Source organism: Heteronotia binoei, chromosome 4, assembly GCF_032191835.1.
Source record: "Heteronotia binoei isolate CCM8104 ecotype False Entrance Well chromosome 4, APGP_CSIRO_Hbin_v1, whole genome shotgun sequence".
Taxonomy (NCBI): Eukaryota; Metazoa; Chordata; class Lepidosauria; order Squamata; family Gekkonidae; genus Heteronotia; species Heteronotia binoei.
The window spans coordinates 79,153,143-79,180,805 of record NC_083226.1 but is presented as its reverse complement, the minus strand read 5'-3'; the positions used below and the strand labels follow the sequence as shown (position 1 = coordinate 79,180,805).

Sequence of the window (27,663 nt, the reverse complement as noted above, 5' to 3'; positions counted from 1 at the left end):
TAAAGCAGCAGAGCTCTTTCCTGCTTGCTATTTCTCATGATTTCAAAGCAGGTGAAATGGAAAAGCTATAGCCACCCCCCCCTTCAGTGTTTCCATACATGCATTTTGTTCTGCTCAACAACTGCTACAGCATGCCATCTCAAACTATCTTCGAGTCGCACGTGCTCTGAGCAGCCCATTCTGTTTTGGTTCAGCTTCAACAAGTAATTTTTAAACAATGGCTGAAATTCCATTATAAATTTAAAGTGGAGGGGGGGGCGCTAAATTCCGCTCAGTCTTGACTCCTGGCCTGCCTAAAAGGCAGATGACATGACAATAGCAGCCCTAGGGGCTAGCTTCCTTGGATAATTTAAAGAGACATTTACTGTGACTGTCATCAAGCTGGATGAGTCCCCTATCTCAAGTGAATTCTATTAGCCTTTCCTGAACATGCTACTACTGCTAGTGTGCTGGGTTCTGCTAAATCTTGTTTCTGCACATGGCACTTTATGGTGGTGGAGGGTATTTGGCTGCCTGCAGGGTTGGTAATAATTTGATACTTCCAACCAGCCAATTTGTATAGTCTCCTTAAATTTAAAGCTTACAAATAGGGTTCATTTTCAAAATCTCTAATGCCATGGAACAAACGGAAAAGGAATGTGAAAACAGCACTGTAAACAACAGCTGATGCTCAGGACAAAAAAACCACTTTGTTTTGCTGCTTCAGAGCAGCACAGCTACCCACCTGAGAAGGGTTTGCTTCATTTGATTTGCCAACCCCAAAAGTTATTGTGCCCAGCATTTATGGCTTTTGATTTCTTTAAGTTCCCCTCACCAGACTATTGTGTAAGCTTGCCTTATATTGCAACACCCCAGAAAAAGAGCCACCTGTACCTGTTTGACACCATCATTTCAAACTTTTATTTCAAATTCCTCACGTATGATACCACAAGCCTTAACATTGCTAATCCAAAGCAGTGGTGCTGCCCCCAATGGTTGTGTCTAGGCCCTTAACACAATAGAAGTGCAAAATCCACACAAAAGTCATTTCTCTCTGTAGACTTGGATGATTCTTTCCCACCCGACAAAGTGGTCCATGTCTTTACAACTACTTCTGAGGTGTCATTAGTCAGTTCTTTCAAGCTAAAGCAGGAAAATCATCAGGGTCATCTGGGTTTGGAGCAGAGATGTGCATCTAGGAAGAGAAACACTGCACATTAAAATAGGTTTGCTAGTTAAATTATACATGAGTAAAGGGTTACTGAGGTACACCTCAAGATGGACTTGTCGAATCACTTTTTCTCCTTTGGCACTGCAAACAAAGCCCTGGGGCAAAACCAGAAGTAGCTATGTGAATTACTCACATTTGCCCATTTATATGTAAATAGCGGGGGGGGGGGGGAAACAAGGGGGAAACCTTGTACTACGATCCCTGGCTATACTCTCATTACTTTAAGCATTTTTCTACGGAAACTGGTTGTCTTCTGGTACTGAAGCCAGGAGAGAAAAATGCTTCACAGCAGAGGGGCAAAATTGGGGGGAGGGAAGAGAAGAAGTTTAAGTTGCACTCATTGGTACATTCAGTTTGTTTAAAAATGAAAGACCTTACCAACTATTTTATAGAATAGGCAGACCTGTGAATTATACATGGAGTCTCAACCCTCCCTACCAAAGAGCCATGAAAAAAGGCATGATATGTTAATAAAATAACATCTAGTTTGAGCCTTAGTCCAAATATTTACAGTAAACTTACAATGTGAGATTGCTGAACCCAAGTTCCTTCACTGGTTCAGAACAATGCCCCCCCCCCAATGCAGACATGGGATTCTTATCTCACAACATATGCTAATTTCCTCCCCTAAACATTTTCTCTCTGCTCTAATAAAGCTGATTAAAATATGCAGGGTTACCTTTGCATCCTTTACAAGCATCCCTCCCAGCTTCTGATTAGAATAAAAGGATTCTTGAGACCTCCATTTCTACTCATGTCTGAGAAAGGCAGCTTTGACTCTCAAAAGCTTATAGCCTAAAACTTTGTTTCTAATATAGATAAAGGTAGTTCCTTGTGCAAGCACCAGTAGTTTCTGACTCTGGGGTGATATCACATCATGCCGTTTTCATGGCAGACTTTTTTACAGGGTGGTTTGCCATTGCCTTCCTCAGTCATCTACGCTTTCTCCCCAGCAAGCTGGGTACTCATTTTACCGTCCTTGGAAGAATGGATGGCTGAGTCAACCTTGAGCCAGCTACCTGAACCCAGCTTCTGCCAGGATTGAACTCATGAGCAGAGCTTGACTGCAATACTGCAGCTTACCACTCTGCGCCACGAGGCTCCTTATTTCCCTGTTAATGGGAGAACCTGAACAGAATGATTACTTCCTCACCCAAGAAGCATCAGCTTTGGGAGAAGCCATGGTTACATAGGTTTGTTTAAAATATTGTATCCTAGCTTGCTGCTAAAAGCTTCAAGGAAGCCAGAATCTTTGTGCTAACAACCAAACATTTTTGTTATGTAGACATTCCATGAACTCTCAGAGCTCAGATGGCTAGAGGGGGCTCAAACTGTAGTTCCGGTTGTCATGGGGGGGTGGGGGAGGGAGAAAACACAACCTTAGAAAGAGCATACTTCAGTCTGATTCAGCGGTCTAAAACTATGGTAAGTATCCTAAGTCTGGCTCCCAGCTGAGTTAGGATGGGAGACAGAACAGCACTGAGCACTGCAGTAATAAGTGATACCATTGCTTCTGGCCTGGACCCTGAGTCTTCTGTTCTCCGGACACGGCCTCGACCTCCTCGCGCTCCTCTAGCTCCACGTCCAGGTCGGGGCAGGTTCCCAAAATTAATGTCTAGCTGAGAAGTGATGTCATTGGCTGCTTTTCGGAAAAAGTGAGAGTCATCCTCAAAATCCTCCTTTAGAACCTAGGAAAGAATTCATCTCCATTAAGCACACTATCTGGACGCTCTGTTCACCCAAAGGAACAGCAATCATCTAAAATAAACTGAAAAAGCAATGGAAAGTAACAGTGATTGCTTTCAAAACTTTTTTGTTGACCTCTCAGCACTAGATAAGCTGTTCTCTATAGTAAGCGTAAGTCACTCACTAAAGATCTTACAAATGCATCAGGCTCACTGAATTGCCTCCACCATAATATAGAAATGACATGAGACAAGCATTGATGTGCCTTCAAAGTTTATTCACCAGATGGTCCTCCATGCTATGCTGGAGTCCTAGGATCAGCTGTTAAAAACAACCCCTGGATACCGTGAGGGGTCCCCTTTGAGGTTAGGAGACCATCTTGTGGGTGATTCCCATCCTGTAGGAAGGCAGGACTTGAAAGAATTTCACTTCCTGTTCCTGTTGGGAGTCACCCTCAAGCCAATTCAGTAACTCCATCCAGCAGTAACTCGGGAACAGATAAAACACAACCATTGAAGAATACCTATAAACAGATCTATACTATAGGAGAAAAGGAACTTGCAGAATACTGGAAAAAAGGTACAACAAAAAACCAGGTAAACAACCATGGACAAACAATGAAGTGATGCACAGACAGAAAAAAGTGCCATAAGTACTTTGCAGTTCTCTCTATAATCGTAGCCAGAAGTCTAGTTGTGTGTGTGTGTGTGTGTATAAGGTGTTCAGAAGAGTGAAGATGGCAGCCAGGGCGGGCCAAGATGGCCTCCTAACCTCAGAGGAGAAGGACCCCTCACGGTGAGTATCCAAGGGTTGTTCTCCCTCTGAGGCGGAGGTCATCTTGTGGGACATCCTAAAGCAGTGTCCCTAAGAAACAGGGAGGGCTCATGCCATCATCGCTCTCCAAAACACGTTGGAGAACCTTTCGTCTGAATACTGCATCTGTGGAATCATATACATCTTTTTTGTAATGCCTAATAAAAGTAGTCGTAGAAGACCAGGTCGCTGCCTTGCAAATTTCTATTAAGGATGCTCCTTTGCTAAGGCCACGTTAGTGGCTGTACTTCTGATTGAATGAGCAGTTATGCCTTGCACCTTGTAGGCCTCTGCAATACACAGCATCATGCATTTGCTGATCCCCACCTTGGACATTCTCCTTCCTCTGTGTGGTAGCACCAAGTTAATGAATAATGCATCGGTCTTCCGAAATTCCTCAGTATGAAGAATAAAGCATTTTAGTGCTCGTCTAACATCCAACATGTGCCACAACTTTTCCTTGGGATGTACCACATGAGGACAGAAAGAAGGAAAGTTGATTTCTTGGGCTCTGTGAAATAGAGTTCACCTTAGGGGCAAAAGCTGGATCCATTCGTAGCACGACTTTATGGAATATGCATAGGTCTTTTTTGATAGGCAGGGCCCCTAACTCAGAGACCCTTCGAGCCAAAGTAACCGCTATTAAAAACAACACCTTCATACAAAAAACGGTCATAGCAATGTCCTGGATAGGCTCAAAAGGAGATCTAGTGAGAGCTGAAAGAACTATGTTCAGTTTCCATGTCGGAAATCTATGTACTTGAGGAGGCTGGGATAGTGATACACCCCGCAGAAAACGAGCAACGTGAGGGTGTCTAGTCAGAGTAACCTTGTTTATTCTTGGCAGAACCAATACTAAAGCCACTATCTGTTGCTTGAGTGTTGCTGCCTTGAGCCTCGACACAAGACTATCTTGTAAAAACTGCAGAATGGACTTCTTTCTTGGATGCAGGGGATCTACTTTTTTTCCTGCGACACCATCACACAAAAACTTTCCAGGTGGTGTTATATATTCTGATAGTGGAAGGCTTTCGAGAGGCCAGGATAATGTTAGTCACCTGAGTCACATACCCTAGTCAAAGCAGTTTTTTCCTTTCAATTTCCAGGAGGTTAGCTTGAACCATTCTGGATGTTGATGTAGAATTGGCCCTTGCTGCAGCATGTCTGCTGAGAGCGGAAGATGTGGAGGCTGCTCTATTGACATTTTCATTAGAGCAAGGAACCACGGACGTCTCAGCCAGTATGGAGCCACTAGTATCAGGTCTGCTTTGAGCGTCCAAACACGTCTGATCAGTCATGGTAGTAAGGGAAGAGAAGGAAAAGCATATAAAAGTTCCCTTGGCCAGCGAGTTGTCAAGGCATCTATTGCCTCCGCTCTCGGATGGAATTACCTGGTATAGAAACGTCTTAGTTTGTGGCTGAGATGGGATGCAAACAGACCTACCTTGGGATGTCTGAAATGATGGATTATCATCTGGAAGATCCATTCATTGAAGGACCATTCTCCCTGCCTGATACTCTGATGGCTTAACCAATCCGCTTGAACATTCAAGGTGCCCTTCACTTGTTCCGCTCTGATGGATAGCAAGTGTTGCTCTGCCCGCTGGAACAATAGGATTGCTTCCTTGGCCAGATTGAACAATCTTGATCTCCCATTTGTTTATGTATGACTTGGCCACATTGTTGTCTGTCCTGATCAACACATGCACCCTGGAAACTCTCGGAACAAAATTAAGAAGAGCTAGACACACACCTCTTAACTCCAGCATGTTGATGGGAAGCTTGTTCTCCTGCAGAGACCAACACCCCTGTACTGGAATCTCCTGACAGGTTGCACCCCAGCCCAGGAGACTGGCATCTGTGAAGATCTGCACATGAGTCTGAATCCAAAAATGTTTCCCTTTCTCTAGATTTTGAGTTCTGGTCCACCAATGAAGACTGAACTTGACCCGTAGGGGAACACATATGGCTAAGTCTCCCTTTCTGAAAATGAGAAGTTTGTGTGGTCGGAAGAAAAACTTTAGAGGTCTTGCATGAAGACAACTCCACTGAAGCACTTCCAGTGTTGAGATCATCAGGCCGTGGAGAGATGCTAGTGATAACAGAAAAGAATTCTTGCTCGTTATCACCGCGGTGGCCACCTCCCTGATCTTCAGTGCCTGCTTGAGGCAGGAGGAGCCGATGAGTGACAGTGTCTATGACCATCCCTAAGTGCTCAAGACGATGTGAGGGAATCAGAGAGCTCTTCTGTAAGTTGACCACAAAGCCAAAGTTCTGAAACAGTTCCAGAGTTGTGTCCATGATACGAGAGGCATCCTCCCTTGAAGGCGCATGTATCAGAATGTCATCTAAATAGAAGTGAATGTGTATCCCCTAATCTCTGAGAATGACCACCAGACTGACGAGGACCTTGGTGAACACTTGTGGGGTTGAAGCGAGTCCAAACGGCAGCGCCCTGAACTGAAAATGCCTTTTTCCGCAGCAGAAGCTGAGATACCATCCGTGTCCCTGGAAAATAGGAACATGAAGATAAGCCTCCATTAAGTTCACAGAAGTTCTTTTGAGGCTGGAGAGCTTCTGCTATCAACTTGAGCGTCTCCATCCTGAAAGACTTTGCAGGCACAAATTTGTTGACAAACTTTAAATCCAATACAGTTCGCCATTCCCCAGATCTCTTTGGTACTGTAAAGAGGATGGAGTATACTCCCTGGATCTTTTCCCCTTCCAGAACTGGCTCTATTGCTACGATTTCCAGGAGATGCTGAATAGTTTGCAACATTCGATGCATCTTTTCTGGGTTGGTGTGAGTAGAGGAACCAATGAAGTGGAAGTTCTTAGAATTCTATTTTTTTAATTGGTCAAGGTGATTTCCTTTGCCCACGCATCCACTGTTGACTGCTGCGGCTGATGTGCAAACTGAAGTAGGCGGGCCCCAATGGGAACTGTGGCATAGTCATGCCTTGGAGTTCTTGCCCTCTCTGTCAGGTTTGTCTCATTGTTTAGTGCCTGACCTGTTGTATTTGTTGAAGCTTTGGCGACAAAAAGACTGTTTTCCAGAACTCCATTGGGTTCTCCTACTGTCCTGGGGGAGGGTACGCTGAGTGCGAAAGGATGGTTGGTAACCTTGCCTGAGCTCCTGATAGTGTATGAATTTTGACATAGCCTTCTTTTTGTCTCTTGACTCTACTAACATTTTCTCCAAAGTCTCCCCAAATAGGAGACCTCCATGGAACGGATAGGCTAGCATGATGTTCTCTGACAGAGAATCAGCTGACTAGGCTCTCAGCCAAAAGGCTCATCTCGCTGCAGCATTTGAGGCCACCAACCTGGAGGCAAGACCATGGAATCAAATGTGGAATCTGCCAGGAAGGAGATAGCCTTTAAGATGTGATGAGCTCCTTCTGTCATGCGTCGCTGGTCTTCAGGAATCATAGCTATGAGTTTTCTCATCCAAACGATAGAGGCTCTGGCTATCATAGAACCTATGGATGACGCTCTGATGATTATGGCGGATGTCTCGTGGGCCTGGTGGAGCGCCACATCTGCTTTTTTGTCCAAATTGTCCTTCAATGCCTGTTGGCCATCTTCTGAGATCAAGCTCTGACTGTGAAGGGCCAGGATTGGAGCATCTACTAATGGTACCTACAACAACTCATTAGTGAAAGAATACAATCTATACAGGTTTTAAAATAAACCTGGATACTGTTGGTTGGCATAAGGCTTTTTCCACTCAGCCCTCCTCTGTCTCTGGAAAAAGGGTGGGAATAGAAAAGATCTAGCAAAGGTAGTCTTTTTTGGGAAGAATTCCCTCTTTTTATGCTTTATCTTAGATTTATTCTGTGCCTCCTCCTCTTCCTCAACGTCTGGGTCATCATGTAAATCTAAAGTGACCAATAACGTGCATAGGAGAAGAGGGAGATCCTCAAGCTAAAAGAACCTCTGTGATTGTTCTGGTACCTCTATGTCCACAGTTTCCTCCTGAGACAAAACATTCCGCTTCTTCCTTATATGAGGCATTGTCATCGTCCCTGGTGTCAGAAATGCTGTCATGGTCTCCCCCCACCCCCGCTATATACTTTTGTGCTGCCTTAGTAAGCCAGGCACCACCAGACACCTTCTTAGGTTTTCCGGGGGGGGGGGGGATGAGAGGATGAGGAGGGGGATCTATGATGTCTCCTCCCTCTCTTGTTAGGGAAGCCTGCATCTCATCCCTTACAAGGTTAACAATGAGAAAAAAATCTCCAGGCAATAACATAGGTACAAGGTTCCCTTGGGAAACATTTTGCATTGTATCAGAAAGGTCTCCTCATGAGCAAGCAGTAGCAGGGAAAGAGCCCAATGCCTGAAGAGAGGGTGAATTGCATAACAAAGCTGTGCTGGGCTGTAAACTGGCCGAAGGGCCCAGCTCACCCTTGTCATGCTCCTTGCTGCTCTGCTGCATTGTAATGGAGAAAGGCATGGATTGCTACGAGTGGCTGCTTTTGGTGCACTTTTACAAATTGCCACAGTTAATCGTTGCCAAGGTGGAGGTCAATGCAGCCCAAGCTTGGGTCATGCCAGCTCCAGATGAACGTGACTCTTCTAGGGGTTGATATTCCCCTTTTGAAAGGAAGCCTCTGTCCCCTGCATTCCTCATGCAAGTTTAGAGAGAGAGGAATGTCCCACTGATGGCCCTGAGGGAAGCCCCAAAATGGCGGGCGGCAAGGCAATAGTCAAAATAGGACAGTCAACACACACAGGGACAAGCAGACAAAAGAAGATTTTTTAAAAAAAGCAGAAAGGAATACTAAAGGGATAAGAGTAAGACTAAGACAGAAAAACAGTAGAAAACAAGTTGAATAGGCAGTAGAAATGAGGCACAGCCTAATAGATGATGCTCTCCCTACTGAGGCAGGAAAAGAACTGTCTTGAGGGTGACTCCCAACAGGAAGAGGAAGTGAAATTCTTTCAAGTACTGCCTCCCTACAAGTAGGATGGGAATCCCCCACAAGATAGTCTCCGCTTCAGAGGGAGAATTAAGAAATTCTGAGCTACTCTGCACAATCCCAAATGTACCATGATATAAGATTTTTTTAAAGGCTTGTTTTTATTATATTCCTTTTTTGTCACAGGCTTGTACTCCAAGATTTCACAATTAAAACAGCCCTTCAAGCACAAGATTAAAAAACAGCTTAAATCAAAATACTGCAGCTTACCTGGGTTATGGTGGATGCTGTTTTGCTCTTAGGAGCTTAAGCTCCTGTTTAAAGTGGGAGTCTTAGGCGTATTTGACAAGTTTATTCTTATGCCTTCTATTCTAGCTCATTTTCCACTGCAGCTATGTCAGTGAAGTGAGATATTTAATTTTTCTTCAGAGTCAACAATTATGCTTCCTGAACACTATATATTTATGATGGCAAAATTTACATTTAACAACGTAAGCAAAAATTTATATAAATGTATTAGTCACTTGCCTGCAAGACCACATTCAATGTGACGTACAAAATTTAAAGAAAAAACTATAAAGACTTCTACAATGATACACCATAAAGACAAAGTTAGCAGTTCAGCCTCTACACAAGCTAGCATTTCATCAGAGGGTGTCCTTTGATATAATGCCATAACTCCGCAAAGAAAGCTATGTAGCAAGGATGCTAAAGCAGTGAATTTCAAGGAGACAGGACCTCCTTGGGAAGGCTTGCTTTGTGTGCTTATCAGTGAAAAGTGGAACACAGGAGGGCCACATCTTGTCTTTCTCAAAGGATAGGGAATATTCATTAAAGACTTTATTTAACCAATCTTCCAGTGGCTTACAATAACCTCTAAGAGCTAACAGACACACTCTTCTATTTGAGCAACAACTCCCACTGGCTAGAGAGCTCCATGGGCTTTGACTTGCCTGCTACCAGTGGGGTACAGGGCTCATGACAAGGTTGGAAGTAAATGTAGTTGGCTCATTTGGTTGATGGCAATTATGAACTCCATGAGACATAGAGCAGCATAGTTTTAGTGTTTTAGGCAAACCACAGCTGACCAAAGTTTCATCAAACTAACACTCCATTACAGTGAGAAGTGATGTGACCAACTAATGAGAGACCACAGTACTATGCTTTGGACCTGTCAATCCATTCTAGGAAAAAAACTGCATAACCAAATCAGCTTTATGAATCAGAATGAGAATTTAAAAGAGTAGCTATAAGAGACATAGCCAGATGAACAACTGACATTCAAAACTGCAGCAAACAAAAAATAACAGGAAAGATGCTTCTATTTGTTCATTAAAATCAAATTTCAGAACTAAAACAGCAGGCTGGCTGCTCTATACCAAAACAGAGCCTGGAAACTGAAAGGCTCAAGCATGCCTTTCCATCTATTTCAGAATATTCTTTAGTTCTAGATTCAGTAACACAAAGTCATATGTTTTAGCACTGGGCTGATATGACAAACATTGGACGCTTACATCATCATCTCTGTATTTTGATTTGTGAATCACCACTGCTTTGGAAGGAACAGGGGTTTCTGGCTTCCGGATGTTGAATTCAGGCTTGGGTCTGTTTTGTTCTTGGAGATTTTTCCATTCATCCAACGTCATCTCTTGAACTACTTCTTTCACAAGTTCCCCTTCAGTAACTCTAAAAGTTTACAGTGGTAAAGTTAAAAACATTATCTTGTCACTCTGCAAACTAACAGCTATTTACAAGCCTGACATGTATTTTTTAAAAATAATTGTACCTTACCTTTCCTCTTGTCTTAAGGCAACTTACAGTAAAAACTAACACATTACAACTCATAAAGCCAAATGACAAACCCCCCAATACCTTCCCCACCAAGAGAAAGACGCCTGCTATTCATAACCTATACAAAAGGTGAATACATTTTGTGAACAGATGCATGAAGTTACTTGAGCAAGTGTGAACTGAGAACATGGCTATTTTATGAATGGAGTAATAACTCAACTGCCAACTATACAATGGAATTTGCTTACTGCAAAAGCACTCTTTTCAAACTTGGCATTAAACGGTGATCTTGAAGACAAGAAAAAAACTCTCCAAGGTCTCTCATTGTTTAAGGAAATTATTGCTCTGTTACTAGCTGGAATGCAAACTTCTTAAAGTAATTGCAGTAGAGAGGAGATAACTCACTACTATGAATTCACACTATAGACAGGTTGATTAGATTTGTGAAAATCTGCAGATATGCCATAGTAGAAAAGTGTGTCCTAGAAAAACTTAGTAAATTCTTCCTAAGCATCACAACTGCCCCACCATAAATGTATGTAATTTCATATGGAGATGCCTGGCAAGGAACAATTCAAGACAGAATGATGAGCTATAGTATATATTACTGTATGACCAGTGCGGTGAATTGATCAGTGTTGAGACCACAGCTAAGGAAAATCCAAGTTTAAACCCCTTGTGAGCTATGACAGTGGGACCACTCACATAACTGAAGCCTAACCACCTCACAGGCTTGCTGAGAGGACAAAATGGAGGAGAGTTCCTTGGAGAAGAGGAGGGTTGAAATTAGCTTGATCAATTTGATTAACATATGCCAAGTTTGACCTTGCACACATATTAAACAGTGGAAATAGTGTATAAAATGTTTTAACAACGTTTTTCAAGTATGTTCATTTTTTTAGATACCATTTAGGTTTTCCAAAACAATTTGTAAAGAGTTATATGAAGGAGTTTAAGTCTGACATCATATTGTGTTTATAAAAGTTTGAGCCTGTTCAGACACACAGTTGTTGCTGCTGTTTCCTACCGGATTAAAAGTGGCTGATCAGACAGCAACATCTGCCTCCCGGTATTAACTCGTGGTAGCCCCCCCCCCCAAATCCTTCTCGAAACCGGATTATTTTGTGGTGTTTTTTGAGTTGTCAGGTTTCACCTTGTAGCTTTCTCCGTCTGGATAGTTCTGCGCGATATTAACCAACTTCTGGATGTCTGAAGGCTGTCCCAGAGCAAAAGAAGCCTCAGACATCCGGTTTACATTCGCCATTTTTTTTACTACTTAGTGATATGCGCATAACCACATGTTTTCTGACCTGTGCGCATGCACATAATGTGCTTATGTGCATTATGCACATGTGCATATAATAGTGGGAAACAAAAAGAAAGAAATACATGGTGCCGTTGTGTGGACAGCAGAAGACTGTTTCACCATGGAGTGATTCGAATTGTAGTATGGCGGTCTGAACGATAATATCCGGAACAAAGATATTCAGAACAGAACCGGGTCAATTTAACACAGACTCAACACACTGTGTGAACAGGGCCTTTATGTACTTTATAGATCAGTGAAGAAGAGTATTTAGGTCAAGCAAGCAATTAGGTCTCTATGAAATAGTAATGCCTCAGAGCTTCTAGCAAAGTAGAGCCTAACCAGCTATGTACAGTGGTCCATCAGCTCTTTCATAAATCTCATTTTTTCCATATGCTCAAGACTGCAAAGAATAATGCACCTGCCAGATGTGCAACAATTCCTTGTTGGTGGACAGAATGCAGCTTGATAAGTCACACACTAGGCAGGCCTAGCTTAGAATGTTGCAGTTACATTATCCTCTCAGGTTGTCTATTAAAACACTTTTTGTAAAGCTGCTGAGAATCCGTAACACTGCCACCACTGTTCAGCAGAATCAAGTCCACTCCAATGATTTGAGCACTTTCATACATGTTGAATAATGCCTTTTCATTCCACTTCTGATACACTTTGTAACTAGATTTTACTGCATGAAATGGCAAAAATCCACTTGCTCAGTGGACTGTAAATGCATTATTCAGTGTGTAAATACAGTCTTAGGCTGTCTTGGTCATTAGTAGATAATGAAATAAAATTTCTAAACACACAGACACGTTGCTGCAGATCTTCCAAGGAACCTTCCCCCAACAGAAACAGCATCTAAATAGGGGGAAAGCTTCAAACATTGCTCAGCACAGCTGAAGAATCCACTCCATTTTCTAATAAGCGACTTAAACAAGACCATCAGTAAGATCGGGGCATTCATGCCCAGCTCATACTTGGTTGGAGATTCTTCCTCTGGTGCCCCTAGATGCTCTTCTGGTTCTGCAGTTTCTTCCATTGCAGCAGTCTGTTCCATCTCACTGCAAAACACATTTAATACACCTAGTAAGAGCCTTTTAAATTGAAGGCTATACTTTGTACTTCTGCAACTATGTATCTCATAAGTGTGGCTCAAAGAGCAGTCTGTTGTAGTATGACAGAAACAGCATGACAGCATAATGGAGGCTTTCAAAAACCCAATTTAAAAAAAAAATCTCAACAGATTGCTACCTAAATTGTGGTACAGCCAGTTTGCAGATACTAACATTAAGATCATGTAGTCTGCCAGTTTTATCTATGCCTCTCTGCTTTACTGTGTCCCGCAGAGCTAGAAGTAAAACTAGTGTTCCAATATTAGCATAATTGTTCCCCAGAAGAAACACATAAAAATTATTTGCTATAAAAGATGGTGGCAAATGAAGAAAAGGTAAAAGTAAGATTATAGTGGGAGTGTTAAAGAAAACATGCCTTCTTAACAATAGCTTCCCTATCATACATACTGTATTGAGACTTTTACTGCCACAGAAGACAAGGGAAGTCACTATAGACAATTTTTTAAGTTAGTTTTTCTCATTCTGAGATGAGCACTACACACAACTCTAACTAAGAATTTCAGAACAGTGGTTTCTAACACCTGGTTCAGGATCCTCACATCAGGAAAGGTTGGCTCACTGCTTCAATAGTGATCTTGCTGTAACACAACCTATTCTGTCCAGACTTGTTGACCCTCAACAAGCAGCAGCTCTCCTAGTTCTTGGGCTGAGATCCTTCTAGACTACTATTGAGATTTTTTTAAGAACTGGAGATTCTGGGACTGGCCCTGAAATACATGAAAGAAATGTGCTCCACCACTTCAGCATCAGAGGCGTACACTTCAAATTATAGCAAAAGTAGACCTACATCTGCCTGCACAAATCTTTGTTAGATGCTAAAGTCTGTGAAAGCTTAAACCTGTACAAAGCATACAGAAGCCACTGTCTATAAACCTGGAAAACCAAGTCAAAGGGACCCAAGTTGATATACTTCCTTTAACATTTGCAAGGTAATCATACTGTTTAATAAGACTTTGGAAAAGTACTAGAAGAAACCTCTGTACAAAGCAAAATAGCCATTTTTGTTGTCAGATTTGTGTCCATTTATTCTTTTGCATGGAAGTTGGCTGGTTTGTCCCATGTTCAGAGCAGAGGGGCATTGTTGACACGTAAGATTATATATCACATTGAAGGATGAGCAGCTCTTGCAGCTCTGTACTCTGTACATAGGACAAACCAGCCAACCTCTATGCAAAATAAATGGACACAAATCTGGCAGTGTCCAGAAACCACTAGGAGAACACTTCAATCTACCAAGATATTCCATCAAGGACCTTAAAAAGGTCACCACAGTTCAGCAGAAATATATAAATTTGACTCATCAGACATGGATTGAATAGGGACTTTGGATGGTTATCTCATTACCAGAAGTAACTGCTTTTCCCTTTCAGGTATTCCATCAACAGAAGGAAGTGGTGACACCCAGCACGGACTGCACATGCTACCTTTTCTTATTAATGACTTTTGCAACAGCTTTGCATGTACATGGCATTCACTTTCTGCATCCACTCCCCCTCCCCCTTCCCTGCTATGTAAAAATGTAAAGTATCTATGGCCAATTTCTACATAACCTCCATGCATCTGATGAAGAGAGCTGTGTTTCTCAAAAGCTTACGCTACGATAAAAATTTGTTAGTCTTAAAGGTGCTACTGGACTCTTTACTATTAGATGAAGCATACAGTTCAACTCAAAACTACTACAACACCAATAAACAAGATTGTATACCTCAGATCATCTTTCACTGCTCCCCAGTTGCGAGCACCACCTCCACCCTTTTTGTCTTCTGGTCGGATTCCTCTAGAGAGGAAAATAGTATTTTTAGCTTCCTGTCTGTGCCAACTACAAGTATAAGAGCAGCTATATGAATGCAAATTCTACAGCTGCTTTAACCCTACTGACTTATCAAAATGACAGAAGTTTATATTGTTTATAATGTTTTATTTATATTGTAATAAACTGCCTTGAGTTTCACAATGAAGGAAGGCAGCTAATGAATGTTTCCAATAAATAAACCACTTCAAAAATATCAGATTATGAACACATATATAACTACTTACGTTTTATCACTCCCGCTCTGCCTTTCAAATTCCCGTTTCCCTCGCTGGTCAAAGCCATTGAAAGTCCTGTTCATTCCACCACCTCTTCCTCGCATTCCACTTCTTCCTCCCCCACGCCCTCTCATTGGTTTTTCCCAATCAAGCCGGTCTATTGGTCTAAATGATAATAGTCTTTAGTTTGGTTCAATTTATCTTAAACAGCAACCCCAAAGAAATGCACTGGATATACAAGCACCAGGCTTGACAACTTACATAGTTCTTAACTGTACTCTTTCCCTGAAAAATTTACAAAACAAATCAAAGCTGATTATACTGCTTTAGTCTAATGAATTTTAATCAGGCTTAATTCAGCTGCTACTATCTATAATAGCAGAAATGAAACTCATTTTGAAGATTCATGTCAAAGGCTGCCATCTAATTTTTGAAATCTTCTCTAAAGGACAAAATTTTAATAAAGTGATTGAACTTTCCCCCTTTTCTCCAAGAGCTGAATACTAATCTCAGCTCCAAATTACTGTTAAAACAGAAGTTCAACTGATGGCTATCCCCACCTTAGAGTTTGCTGTGCCACCATGCAAGCCATTATGTCCATGCAACACGTTACACAAACTCAGCAATTTGATGCCAGGGTTAAAAGATTCAAGCATTTCAAGCATTAATGTTCCTACACACTGCCATGATAAAGCAGCAACATGATCTTACATTTCATCCTGTTTCAAGAAAACAAGTCAAACATACAGTTAGACACATTCACATTAATAAGCCAAAGAGAGCCAAACCTATCTGATGAACAAAAGGAACAAGATATCTATAATCTTGTCACAAGTACAGAGAATCTCTAACTAAACACAGAAGGGACACAAAGAGTTTTTCAACAAAGTCATGACTTGTTTGACCACCTCTGGGAGCTGTCTACTGTTACTGAGAAATAAGAAAAAAGTCATAAGCCTTCAGCAGCACTTGCCTGTCTAGCATGAATTCTGATTGCCTTTCCATTTCATGTGGACGGTATTTGCTGAAAGAAGGTCTCCATTCTGTTTTATCTTGCTTTATCTCAGTACCTCTATTATCATTCCATCCCTGCTGTTCTCCCCTTTTCGGAGCTCGCTTTTGGCCTATGGTAACACAAAACTAATTGTTTAAATGAGTAGCAAAAACAATATTAAAGTAAAATAATACATTATGACAGTACAATTATATTTGTTGCTCTCCATTTCCACACTTGTGGAAATTATGCAGCATTACCAACATGAGTGAAAAAGACACATACAAAGACTACCTCTTGGAGACAGAACTGGTAATAACCTGATCAAAACTCAATGGTAGAGCACACATTTTTCACAGTGATGCCTCAGTTCTAGTATCTTCTAATTTATGTATATCAGTGACATCACCTGACAAATGGAAAGGAGGCCTATGAACAATTCAATTAAGATTTCAACAGCATCTATTTGTGAACTCAGAGACTTCAACATAGGAGGGCATCTCCTATCACTCTTTGGCCTGTACACCACTGTGAAATTATGCAATAGATGTATCAATACTATTTTATACCAGAAAAATGCAGACACTTCACTTAATTTAATTTTTCAATTTATACCCCACCCTATCCTGCAAGCGGGCTAAGACAGTATGCAGCATTAAAATAGCATTAAACAAATCACATCACAAACCACTTAACCTACACATTTCCAGCTACCATCCTGATTACTCCACAGAACTCACTATTTACAGCTAAGTCCTAAAATACAACTGCACCTGCTCCAGAATTTCAGACAGGAAAACATCTAGAGGATTCACATCTAGGATTTCTAAAAGAGCAGTAGTGACCTTAGGGAAGCAAAAGAACAGATCAACAATGCCAGGCAGGTCCTTGCTTACCAAAAGTGTGAAATCATTACTCACCAGCAAGAGTGGACTACTTGTGAATGTACAAGTACCCACTCTGACAACAAACCCAAGTGCCCCCACGTTTATTCAATCCAACAATACCACTGGGTACAATAGCATCAGTTTACCTCAATCCAGGGCTCATTCATCTATATACCACAGCAGAAGGGCAATGTTGAAACTTTTTCACTGACTATACAAGATTCCTCTACATAACAGAATTCAAATGAACAGAGATGGCCCAGACATTAAAATGGAAATACTAAAAAAGGGGTAATTTTAGCTCTAACTTTTAAATAGAAACACATTAATTGAAATAAGATGCAAACAAAATAAACACAACCCATCTCCCCTTCTAGACATGTTGCCATTCAGAGAAGACAGACTAGAAGAGTCAGTACAAAACAGCTTGCTTATATGAATCCAGGACTAAACTCTGTATGTATTTCTGCCAATGGTGCCTCACAAGGAAGGCACTTTACCAGAACTAAATGGAGCTATGTCAGTATCTGTAATACAGATGGGCAGTTAGACATGTTCATCTGTAGTAGCTTTTAAAGCAAAAGTTGGATGGCACCCTGAAAACTTAATTTATTCCAGCATATGCTGCTTTAAATCAGAGCTCACTTTGTCAAATGCATGAAGTGTACATCGATTAGGCAGATGCATTTATTACATTTACTCAAATGCAAGACTAGCTATTTTTCCAGGTATGTATCAAAAGAGCCTTAAATTGTATACATCGGGGGGGGGGGGGGGCAACTTCCTTAAAAGTAAATATGTTATATTAAGGATAGAAGGAGGGTTGTTTTTACAAAGAGGCCAGTTTAAAACAAGATCTTCATAAGTAAGTTAATTAATAGTTAAGATCCTAATAATTTTATAGAGTTCCCAAGTATTGACTGCTCTACTCACTGCTGCTGGCACAGTGGTGCCAGCACAGGCACAGTGGTGGTCCCACTAAGGTGCCCTATGGCCCTGAAACTCCCTCCCCCCCCTTTCCCTGCCTCGTTATACTGTAGTGGTAAAGCACAACAGTTTGGCAGGAAAATAGAAAAAAGCCCTCTGAAGAATTAAACCTGCCTTCCTGCATCCTGAGAGGGGATATCCACTTTGCCTCCTCCCACAGAGGCATCAAAGAGACACTTTCCCCTCAGTCACTACAAAGAATCTCTTTGAACCAGTTCAACCTTGTTCTGATCTGGCTGAGAGGGAAAGAGCCAGGGACACCATACTAAGAATGAGAACAACATTGTGTGGATATTATATGGGGGTTTCCTGCTCTTCGTGTGGCAAAGAAATCCAAATCTGTGATTTCACATTCTCCCTTCAAAGTTCTTCTCTAGGATAATATTTAGGTCATCTACAGAATGCCCTGGAAGATTCAAATATTGGCTTCTGAATATTGTGATTTTTTTAAATGCAAGATTCGAGCCCATTTATTCTTTTGTATAGGGACTGGCCAGTTTGCTGGCAGCTACATATTGGAAGACAAGTGAATGAACCAAAGATGGTATAGTTGACAGTAACAGAATGACACACAAATTTCTCAAGGAATGTGATCCAGGTAGCATGGACTTGGTCTACCTTTATCATCTGCCTCCAAATGCTGTATCTATTTGAAAGCTGATAAACATTTTGCAGCCTCTTCTGCAAGAACTAAAAGGGAGTAACAGTCTTTCAGTTTAAAAACAGTTTGTTTTCACAATCACACTTTGAAAGCAGCCATCACTAAACATCTTTTATAACATCATAAACCAAGATTTTCCCTAACAGCACAATGAAACCCACCAAGTGACAAACATACTGTTCGTTTCAACATTCTAACACTCACCACCAAACAAAACTTAACTGTAGTCAGATGCTACCAACAGGAATTTAGAAACTGAAAAAGCTACCTAATCAGCAGCACTTCCACCCACTGCTACAACAATGAAAATTGTCTGAAAGTAATATAAAGAAATCAGCATTGGAGTCATGAGAAGCTAGTCTAGCATGTCCTCACTGCTACACCCAAAAGCACCTTGGAAACTTCCATCTCAGGCAAGGTAACTTGCCAAAATGTTAGCTATGCCCAAGTACAGTGAAGTACCAAAAAAGAGAAAAAAACAACATTCTGAAATGTGGAAGCAACTGTGGAAGGCTTCAGAAGTCCCAAGCAGAATAATAATTATTGTATGGCAGTGTGTGTGGTATAGCCAGGAGATCCTAAGATTGTCTGATAGCCAGAATTTCTAGCTCTTTTAGCATTAAGCACCACTAGGTGACAAGCTAGACTTGTTTTTAAGGCAAGAGACATTTCAGAGGTGGTTTGCCATTGTCTGCCTCTCCATCGTGGTACTTGTGTTCCTTCGAAATTCCCCATCCGATTAATAGCCAGGGCTGACCCTGCTTAGCTTTTGAGATCTGATAAGACTGGGCTAGCCTGTGCTATCCAAAAGCAGATATTGTATCCAATGCTAAAATTCTCTATGTGGGATATACAGCATAATCATGCCATCTGGAATGCAGTGAGAGCAACTACCTTTCACCAAAAGTGTACTGAATGAGCAAGCAGATATGGGCTCCAATTCAGGGTACCCATTATCCCCTTCTCCAAGGCAGTAAAAATCCTGCACCACTTCTCAAACAATATTGAGCACTCTCTTTTTCCTATACAAAATCATGCTAAATTTATGAAAAGGGAATCCAACCAAAAGTGTCAGCATCTATGTATGTTACTAATGAGAACACTAAAATCTGAAGACGACGAAGTATTATTTTTGTGTTTAGAGAGAGAATGTATTTTAGCCAACACTGTTATCTCCGGTTTCTTTTTCAAAGCAAATGGCAATAGCATCCCCCATGTTTACACAAGCAAGATGGAAAGCCAGCACAAGCTTGCCATGTGGACCACATTACTGTGTACCTTTTGACATGGCCTTCTTAATTCATTGTTCACTGTCTTCTGTCTATTTCTATGAGTGTATTAAATTTCTCAACCAAGAACACATTTATTTAAGTTTATTTTATTTAATTCTTAGCCCACCCTTCCCATACATCTGATAAAATATACCCCATATCACTAGAGAAGTCACAAGACAACTTTTTGTTTTAGCTGCCCTTTATTCCCTCAATTCTAGTACTGTAGATTGCCTTATACGGCTATAATAACCCCTAACACCCGCCAGTTCAGTTCACTTCCTGTTCACCACTGGTGATCAGGCAGCTAATAAAATCAGTAACTGTTCACAAATGGCTCTTGAGGAACAGAACGCATTCAACCATCAGCAGTTGACTCTTAGCTGAAATGGGATCAACTGTTAGATGGCATCTGATCTCCTGATAAGGAAATTTTGCTCTGAACCCAAGGTGGGGGTGGGAGTGGGGGCGAGGAGAATCAACTAAAAGTCAAGTTCTTCTGATATTCCATCCTGGAAACTTTGCTGCCTCCCCCTGCAAAAAATAAGAAGAGGGATCAGAAGCCCAGCAGATTTAATCTCCTTTCCAAACTGTTGACTTGGGCTACACAGGAAAGGATAAAGGAGCTTTTTCTCCTCTCCCTTTTGCAACTTCACTGTGCAGCTGTTTTGCTGAGACCAGCTGACTCCCAACTGATCATGCAGCCACAACTTGTTCCACAGCTATTCGTTGCTCAACACAATCCTAACACATCCCTGTTAGCTCACAGTCTGATTGTAACTGCTGAAAAAAGTTTGGTGGCCTAAAAGATTCAGTGAGAAATCTACAGTAACCCCTAATGCAAACCTACATAAATGCCAAATAATTATGACTGCTTCAGATTAATCGTGCAGCATGCGGGGAGGGGGATATTAGTCTATGCCTGAAAATATGCACATTGGATTATGCTGACAAGAGGAAACATGCTTCTCTCTCCTCTTTAAACTGAAACAGATTCTCAAATCAGAAAAGTCCGTTGTGATAAATACAAAAGCTCACAACCAGAAATTACTGACCAGATTTAAGGTAACCTTAATGGTGGCACTTTGAAGCATAGAATAAATGTTTAAGTGGTATGGGTTTCACATGATTAATATTGACCACAGTTAGTATAACATCAACATTTTTTTTTTGTTTGGATAGATGAACATCATTTGAAAGAGCAACTTTTTGCATGTGTTGTGTTGCCTCAGATAAACAACTGCTGCAAGTTTTTATATTATTTTTCAGCAATATGGGTTATGGGGAGAGGAGACTGTTTTTGAGCACAAATAAAGCATTCTTCTTTTACAAGTTTTTAGCTTTTCACCACTTTCCCAACATAAACTAGGATATGCTTAGACACCTTTGAATGTTAGAGTTTTAAATGCCATTTAAACAGAGCTTGTACATTGTGTACTTCAAACAGAGCAGTCTCTACCCCAGCATTCTCCTGACAGACTGAATGTAAGTGGCCTTTTAGATGTAGTTCATTTACAACATCAATGAAACAGGATTTTAAAAAACCTTTTATCCACTACCTAGGACAGGAGAAATAAGGTTCCATAAGAAGGCTTACAACAGCCAGCTTTCCCTAAGAACATTAACTTATACTAGGGGTCCACAACATCTGCCCACCAACGCCATTCAAAGTGTTCACCAAATGTTTTTAGAAATTGGGTGGGGTCAGACAAAGCTCTTGCCCAACAGGGTTTCTCATTCGCCACTGAAGAACTGTGATTGGCTGGGTAGATCCAAAGATCATTGTTTCAGTGGCAACTGCCACCACAGTGTAGTTTTATTCCCTCTTATAGTGTATTTTTTTTAAATTATCCCTCTTCTCCCCTGCACTTAGGCTTCCTCTATGTGTATAGCTCCACTTCTTGCAGCAGACATTTTGTGGTTGTATCCACGTCAGAATTCCAAACGTGCCTCCAGGCTCAAACAGGTGAGGGCCCCTGACCTACAGCATTTCAGATGTTAACCCATGGGTGCACAGAACAGTTAATGGTCAAGTTTTTATTCTTGAGATGAACACTGGCCTACCCTCAACCTCAGGATTCTCAAAGTATAAATGTGAACTCCCCTCAGAAAAGCTAATTAGAAAAGGCAAGTCTTTCACTCATTTCCTGTAATGTACTGAGTGATGAGACATATTGAAGGCAACATGCTTTATTAGCGAGTACATCACAAGGCAAGGCAACGCGGGCTGGGTCCCGATTATATACATAACCCGGAACAACCCTCAGTCTGGCCAGGTCCGACCCTGGCCAGTTAAACTTCCCGCCACAGATCTTGATTGGTGGAGCGTATTTGCGGAGCTACATCAGGGGACCAGTGGACTTCCATGGTCACCTCCGTAGCATCCACTGTGTTGTAATTTCGGGACGGAAATGCAAGACACAACATTTCCCTTAGAAAATGGGCCCTAAGACAGCCAAAGCCTCTTCCCAAAGTATTCACTATGTTAGCCTGTTCCCCCACAGAAGGAAATTATTGAGAGCTGCACAGTCTCCCAAGACATTGTGCCACTTAATACTCTGGAGACACAAACTGAGGGAGCTTCACCCATCCACAAAATAACATACTTTCAATTCACATTCAATGCACTTTGCAACTGGTTTTTACTGTGTGAAATGGCAAAATCCACTTGTAGACAGATACTAAAGTAGACAAAACTGCATTATTTAGAATATGTGAAAGCACCCCCAATCTCCACACATCCAATGATTGACTGAGCCAGCATCCCCCCCTCTCTCTCTTTCTCTCTCTGAAGGTTCAGACCCTATGCAAACTCAGCTGACAGTGTAATGCAATAGCTTTTCTTCTCACTTCTCCCTCCCCTGGAAAAAAAAACCTGGCTTCCTCAGCCATCCATGGGCCCTGGATTGGTTGTTAGATGTTCTGCACACACATAAACAGGATTACAGAAGACTGGTGACTAACAGTGACTGGCCATCCGTCAAAATCCTTTAGAATGCTGTTTGCTGCTCTATTCCTCAATACTGGATATATATGTAACTGCCGTTTTAAAAAACCTAATATATTGTGTTTCCTGGAATAGAGCAGTACAACCAATCAGTACAATTTTGTGTTACCTAATTTTTGCATAAGAATGTTCATATATTTGAAATCTTGTAAGTATTGCATGTATCTATATTACCCCCAAAACATATGTTCCCCACCCTTGAAATGAAAAAAGACTTCCCATCTAGGCCTCTTGGAAAAGGAGTCCGTACTTCTCTACTTCATTCTCTCCAGCTGTTCTTCACGAGACCACCACATAAATTAGAGTGGTAAAGACTGCTTGTTCAGATATTTAAAATTTTCAACACTTACATCCCAACTGTCTTGGCAACACAGATGTGACAAATCATCACAGCTATCAAAAGCAATTCATATCACCAGGTGACTCAAAAATGGGCTCCTATTTCATGGCAACTGCTGCCAAAAAGCAACAGCCACAGTTTATGTTAACCCAGATTTCTATATGGACAAATCTTTGTACAGCAGGGCCAGCCCTGTCACTAAGCAAACTAGGCGACTGCCTAGGGCGCCGGCCTGTAGGGCGTGCCAAATTGGATGCCCCTTTAAGAAAGTTTGAGCTGGAAGAGACAGGCGGCAGGCTGTGGGAAACGTTGGGCAAAGTATCCAAAAGGAGGAAGGGGGGCGGGCGGGAAGGGAAGCAAGAACTCCAGGGCTAAGCAACTCGCCAGGTTCATCACTTTGTAGGGGGTGCAGTGAGAAGTTGAGGGCTTTGGCCCACTAAGGAACAGCGTGGACAGACCAGGCAGAGCAGCCGCTTGGCCATCCATGCAGCCACTGCAGTACAAGGAGGAGGAGGAGCTTAGCTAATTCTGAGCATGCTGGTAACTGCTGCCCCCTCATGCAAAAATAATCTCCCGCTTGCAGACCCAAAGCACTTAGTCACTCCCCCAAACCCAGAGCACTTTGTGACCATCCCTTCTCTCACCCCTTTCTAAGCTCAGGCTCCACGCTGCTCTATGGGGGGGGGGAGAAACTCCAAGTCAACTCCATGTTACACACACTTCTTTCTTTCCTTCCCTCCACCTACAGCACGCAGTAAGCACACCCCTTTGCGATCTCCCCCCCACACACACACACACACTTTACTGCCAAATAGATCAGCAGATCCTCCACTGACTGGCTTTTCCTGGTAGCTGTGCTCAGCTACTTCCTCCTTTTTCCCATTTAAATCCCATTGCTTGAGTTCCCTCTTGCTTCCTTCCCTCTGTGTCAGTTTGAAGCAACAATTGTGCCCTGTGGCATCTGTATGCTGCAGATCTCCCAGAAGTTCACCCAGCACAAGTGGGTCTACCTCTCCCTTCCCCTTCTAACTTGCCTGTGGCATCTAAAGACCAAAACAAGGTCTTATTCAAGGTATCCACTTTCCAGTGCCTTCCTCCCTCCCCCACCCCGTGTGTGTGTGTGTGTGTGTTTTCTGTATGCTTCAGATCCCCCCCGGGAGCAAATGGGTCCACCATCCCCCTCCCCTTTCTAGCTTGCCTCTCTGCAAACTGCAAAACAACGTTTGAGTCCAGTCAGTGGCATCCAAACATCATGGAGGTTTCTTTTAAGGTATCAGCTTTCCTGTGCCTTGTTCCACCCCCTTTGTGTGTGTGTGTGTTTTGGATGCGCAAATCTCCTGGGAGCAGCTGGGTCCTGCTAGCTTGTGTCTCTGTGCAAACCGCAACGTTTGATTTCAGTGGCATCTAGAGAGGTTTTCCCCAAGGCATCAACTTTCCAATGCCTTGCTCCCCCCCACGCCTCCCCCCACAAAGAGTTTTGTATGCTGCAGATCTCCTAGGAGTACCTTCCCCCAGCAGCTTTCCTGTGCCTTGCAGCACCCCTCTCTGTTTCTGTATGCAATACAACCTTCAAAAGTATTTATTTAAACGCAAGTTATTTCATTCTACTCTAAGGTTTATGACTGCAGTTGCAGAGCACTGATTTTAATCACAGGGACTGTTGTTCCACTCTATGAGCTGTTGTTCCAGTCCCAGGACAGTTATGCTATTTCCAGTGGCTGTCATTCCAGGCCCACAGCATTTTATCTGGGTCCAGAGGCTGTCATTCTACTCTGGGGTCTGTCATTTCACCTCCAGAATACCTACACTGTTCCCAAGAATAGTCATTCCATTTTGGGAAACTCATTCCCATTTCAGAAGACTGATTACAGAGCCAGAGTCCTACTCAGGAGGCTGTCATTCCAGGCCCAGGTCAAGTTTCACAAAATCTGTTTCACAGTTTAATTGCAACTAACTTGGACAGCTGAGGCTAGCCTGATCTTGTCAAATCTGGGAAGCCAAGCAAGGGTAAGGGAGACCACCAAGGAAATCCAGGGTTGCTAAACAGAGGCAGACAATGGCAAACCAAGTCTGGACGTCTCTGGCCTTGAAAACCCTCTAGGGTCACCATAAGTCAGCTGCAAATGGATGGCAAAAAAAGTATTTTAGTGGAGCCCATGCAAGTCAATTAGCATTCCAGGCTCCCATTATATCCAGTGATCTTTCAGGCCCCTCCCATTGTTTCAGTAGGTGTTTCTGTCATTTGTTTTATTTAGTGCATCCTCAATGTGTAACCCTAGCAGTGCATTCTTCTGTGAAGGGGCACGCTGGAAGATTTGGTGTGTGACTGGTAGCACTGAGAGCTGGTGAATATTTTTTTTTGGGGGGGGGGGCGCTAGAAGTTTGTCTTACCTAGGGCGCAAGATAGTCTAGGGCCAGCCCTGAGCTAGGGTATATGGCATGCTTTGGACAAGTGCACTAGATCACACATGCTGGAGACATCTAGCACAAGTGGAATATACCCTACCTTTACAGGCACATTGAGCACGGCTTTGCATACCAAATCTCCAAAGTCATATCAAGTCTGCAGTCATCTCCTAATTTCTGAATAGTCTTGCCCACATTTCTGAATCATGGTGCTTTTGCTAAATTCTGCATGTTGCTTGGGTTCATGTATTATGACACTGCTAGTTATTTCAAAATGGAACATACTCAAATTTTGATAAGTGGGTCCAGATTCTCCCATACACTCTGGAAACATGTTTTCATACTTATTGCGCAAGAAACTGATTGGGGAAAAATAAGTGGGTAACCTTCCTACAATCTCAGAACTGCCTGTTTTATCTCTGCTAGCATCCTGTGTTCTCCTTTACCCAATCCACCAGGTCTGAGGAACACATCAACACTGGGTGTGCAATTATATTATTTCTGGCATTCCTCCATGGTCAGTTTTGTCAGGCAATCTCAGCGTACACTTTAGTCCTTCTCCTAGCATGATGTCACTGTTCCTACAATCAGAGAAAGACAGAATGGGCACAGTATGGAGTCTCCTTTCACTCAAGAGCACTCCTACAGTGTGACTTAATTTTATAAAGCACATTTCAAGCGTGGTGTCTGCGGGAGTACATGTGAGCACAACAGCTGGAAAAGGAAAAGCTTACTCTATCAAAACATCCTTGAATGCACACATCCCAACTCCATTTCAAACTCTTTAGCCTAGCAGCGTCTAAGAGAGCTGCGGGAAACCCACATCACAAAGCATTTTCCAAGGTAGCAATTGTTGAAAAGTTTCTTGCCACTAATATGGGTGAGTAGAATCAGTAGGTCGGGACACAGCAGAAGCACCGACTCCCTCTTGGCGCCAGTCTGCTCAGACTAAAGCACAAATAATATGCAGCTGCAACTTTCAGCACCGCTGCTGGCCCACTAGGCCCTGAGGTGCGGGGAGCAGCTGACGAGGAACTCCCACAAGACGCTACTGTTCGCCTCTATCCAAGCGACGGCCAACCCAGTCCGTCTTCCTCCGTATGTATGTAAGAGTTGTTCCCGCTCGGTGCAGTCTCATGCAGGGCTGGGCTGCAGACAAGCACAAACGAAGAGGGACCGCAGAAAGGAACGGCAATACGCAGAACTAGCCTCAAGGACCAGCCGCCTCCAAGCTCAGGCGCCGAGCAATCTTGATTCGAATTGAATGCTATTCCCCCTCTCGCTATTTGAATTCCTAAAGCAGATTAAATTTACCCTCCCACCGAGCTATGGATAGAGGAAACATTTTTTTAAAACGGTGAATTTAAGGCCCGAGCAAGCAACGTTAAGAAACTGAGAACGCCAACTACGCATGTCTACTTGGAGAAGAGTTCTGGCAAGTTCACTGGGGTTTCTTTCCCTGGCGCAAGTGTGTGCGGGGAGGGGGGAAGCCCCCCAGACTTAAGTGGCAACACTACGCGCCTTTATAGTGCTGCAAACCCCACTTGAACTAAACGGGACTTACTTCTGAGTAAGTATGCTCAGACCTGGGCTCCTTGGGCTCTCCCTCCTCCCGACGAAGCGCTTCTCATTCGTTCATTCCTACGCTCCCCCAACCCACAGGCTTCACTCGCTTCCCGCCACGCTCTTCGTACCAAGTGTTGGAGGACTCTCTAGTTGCAGGAACGGGCTCCCTTTGCGCTCCTTCTGCGATTCTCTTTTTGCAGCAACTGCGGAGGCGGCAGCTCCGCCTGGAACGGGCTTCTTATGGGCTGAGAGTGCAGTTTCTTCGCGCTTCTTACTTTGCCGTTTACGCTTCTCAGCCTCACGGAGGATGTCGAAAGGATCGGACTCGTCGTCCAGCAGCTGGTGAAAGCGGTTGGCGACGGCGCAGCCAAAACTCTCCTGCATAGTGGCGGCAGCCACGGGGCTGGCCAACGCGCCCTTCATCATCGAGGTAGCCACAACAGTACCGACAGCCGTCCTTTTGTGAATGCGACAGAAAGAAGCTAGCGCTACTCAGTGCGGCCCAAACCACGCCATGACCGCTCTCCCGCCCCGTCCGACTTCTCTGGCCAATCGACAAACCGGCACTAACCTCCTAAACTCTATAAAAGCAGCCAATCCACGTCCCTATCCCTAATAGCCATACCCAATAATAAGCCCCGACGACGCTAAC

General features: G+C 42.8%; 1 protein-coding gene across 1 annotated transcript; it reads right to left on the bottom strand.

The window, feature by feature from the left end:
• Positions 1-876: 876 nt before the first annotated feature.
• Positions 877-27,614, bottom strand: HABP4 (hyaluronan binding protein 4). The gene is made up of 8 exons (XM_060235464.1): positions 27,140-27,614; positions 15,866-16,016; positions 14,902-15,057; positions 14,570-14,641; positions 12,709-12,792; positions 10,149-10,320; positions 2,716-2,898; positions 877-1,174 (listed from the first exon to the last, which is right to left on the bottom strand). Exons 1-8 carry the CDS (start codon positions 27,435-27,437, stop codon positions 1,118-1,120), a joined length of 1,173 nt encoding a protein of 390 aa, XP_060091447.1. The 5' UTR covers positions 27,438-27,614; the 3' UTR covers positions 877-1,117.
• Between the last annotated feature and the right edge of the window lie 49 nt (positions 27,615-27,663).

Excerpts from the sequence above, each read along its gene's own strand:
- HABP4 (XM_060235464.1), bottom strand. The coding sequence starts at position 27,437 with ATGATGAAGGGCGCGTTGGCCAGCCCCGTGGCTGCCGCCACTATGCAG. Across the intron at positions 15,058-15,865 it reads TCAGAATTCATGCTAGACAG|ACCAATAGACCGGCTTGATT; the intron begins GCAAGTGCTGCT and ends ATTATCATTTAG. Across the intron at positions 14,642-14,901 it reads CAGAGCGGGAGTGATAAAAC|AGGAATCCGACCAGAAGACA; the intron begins GTAAGTAGTTAT and ends TTTCCTCTCTAG.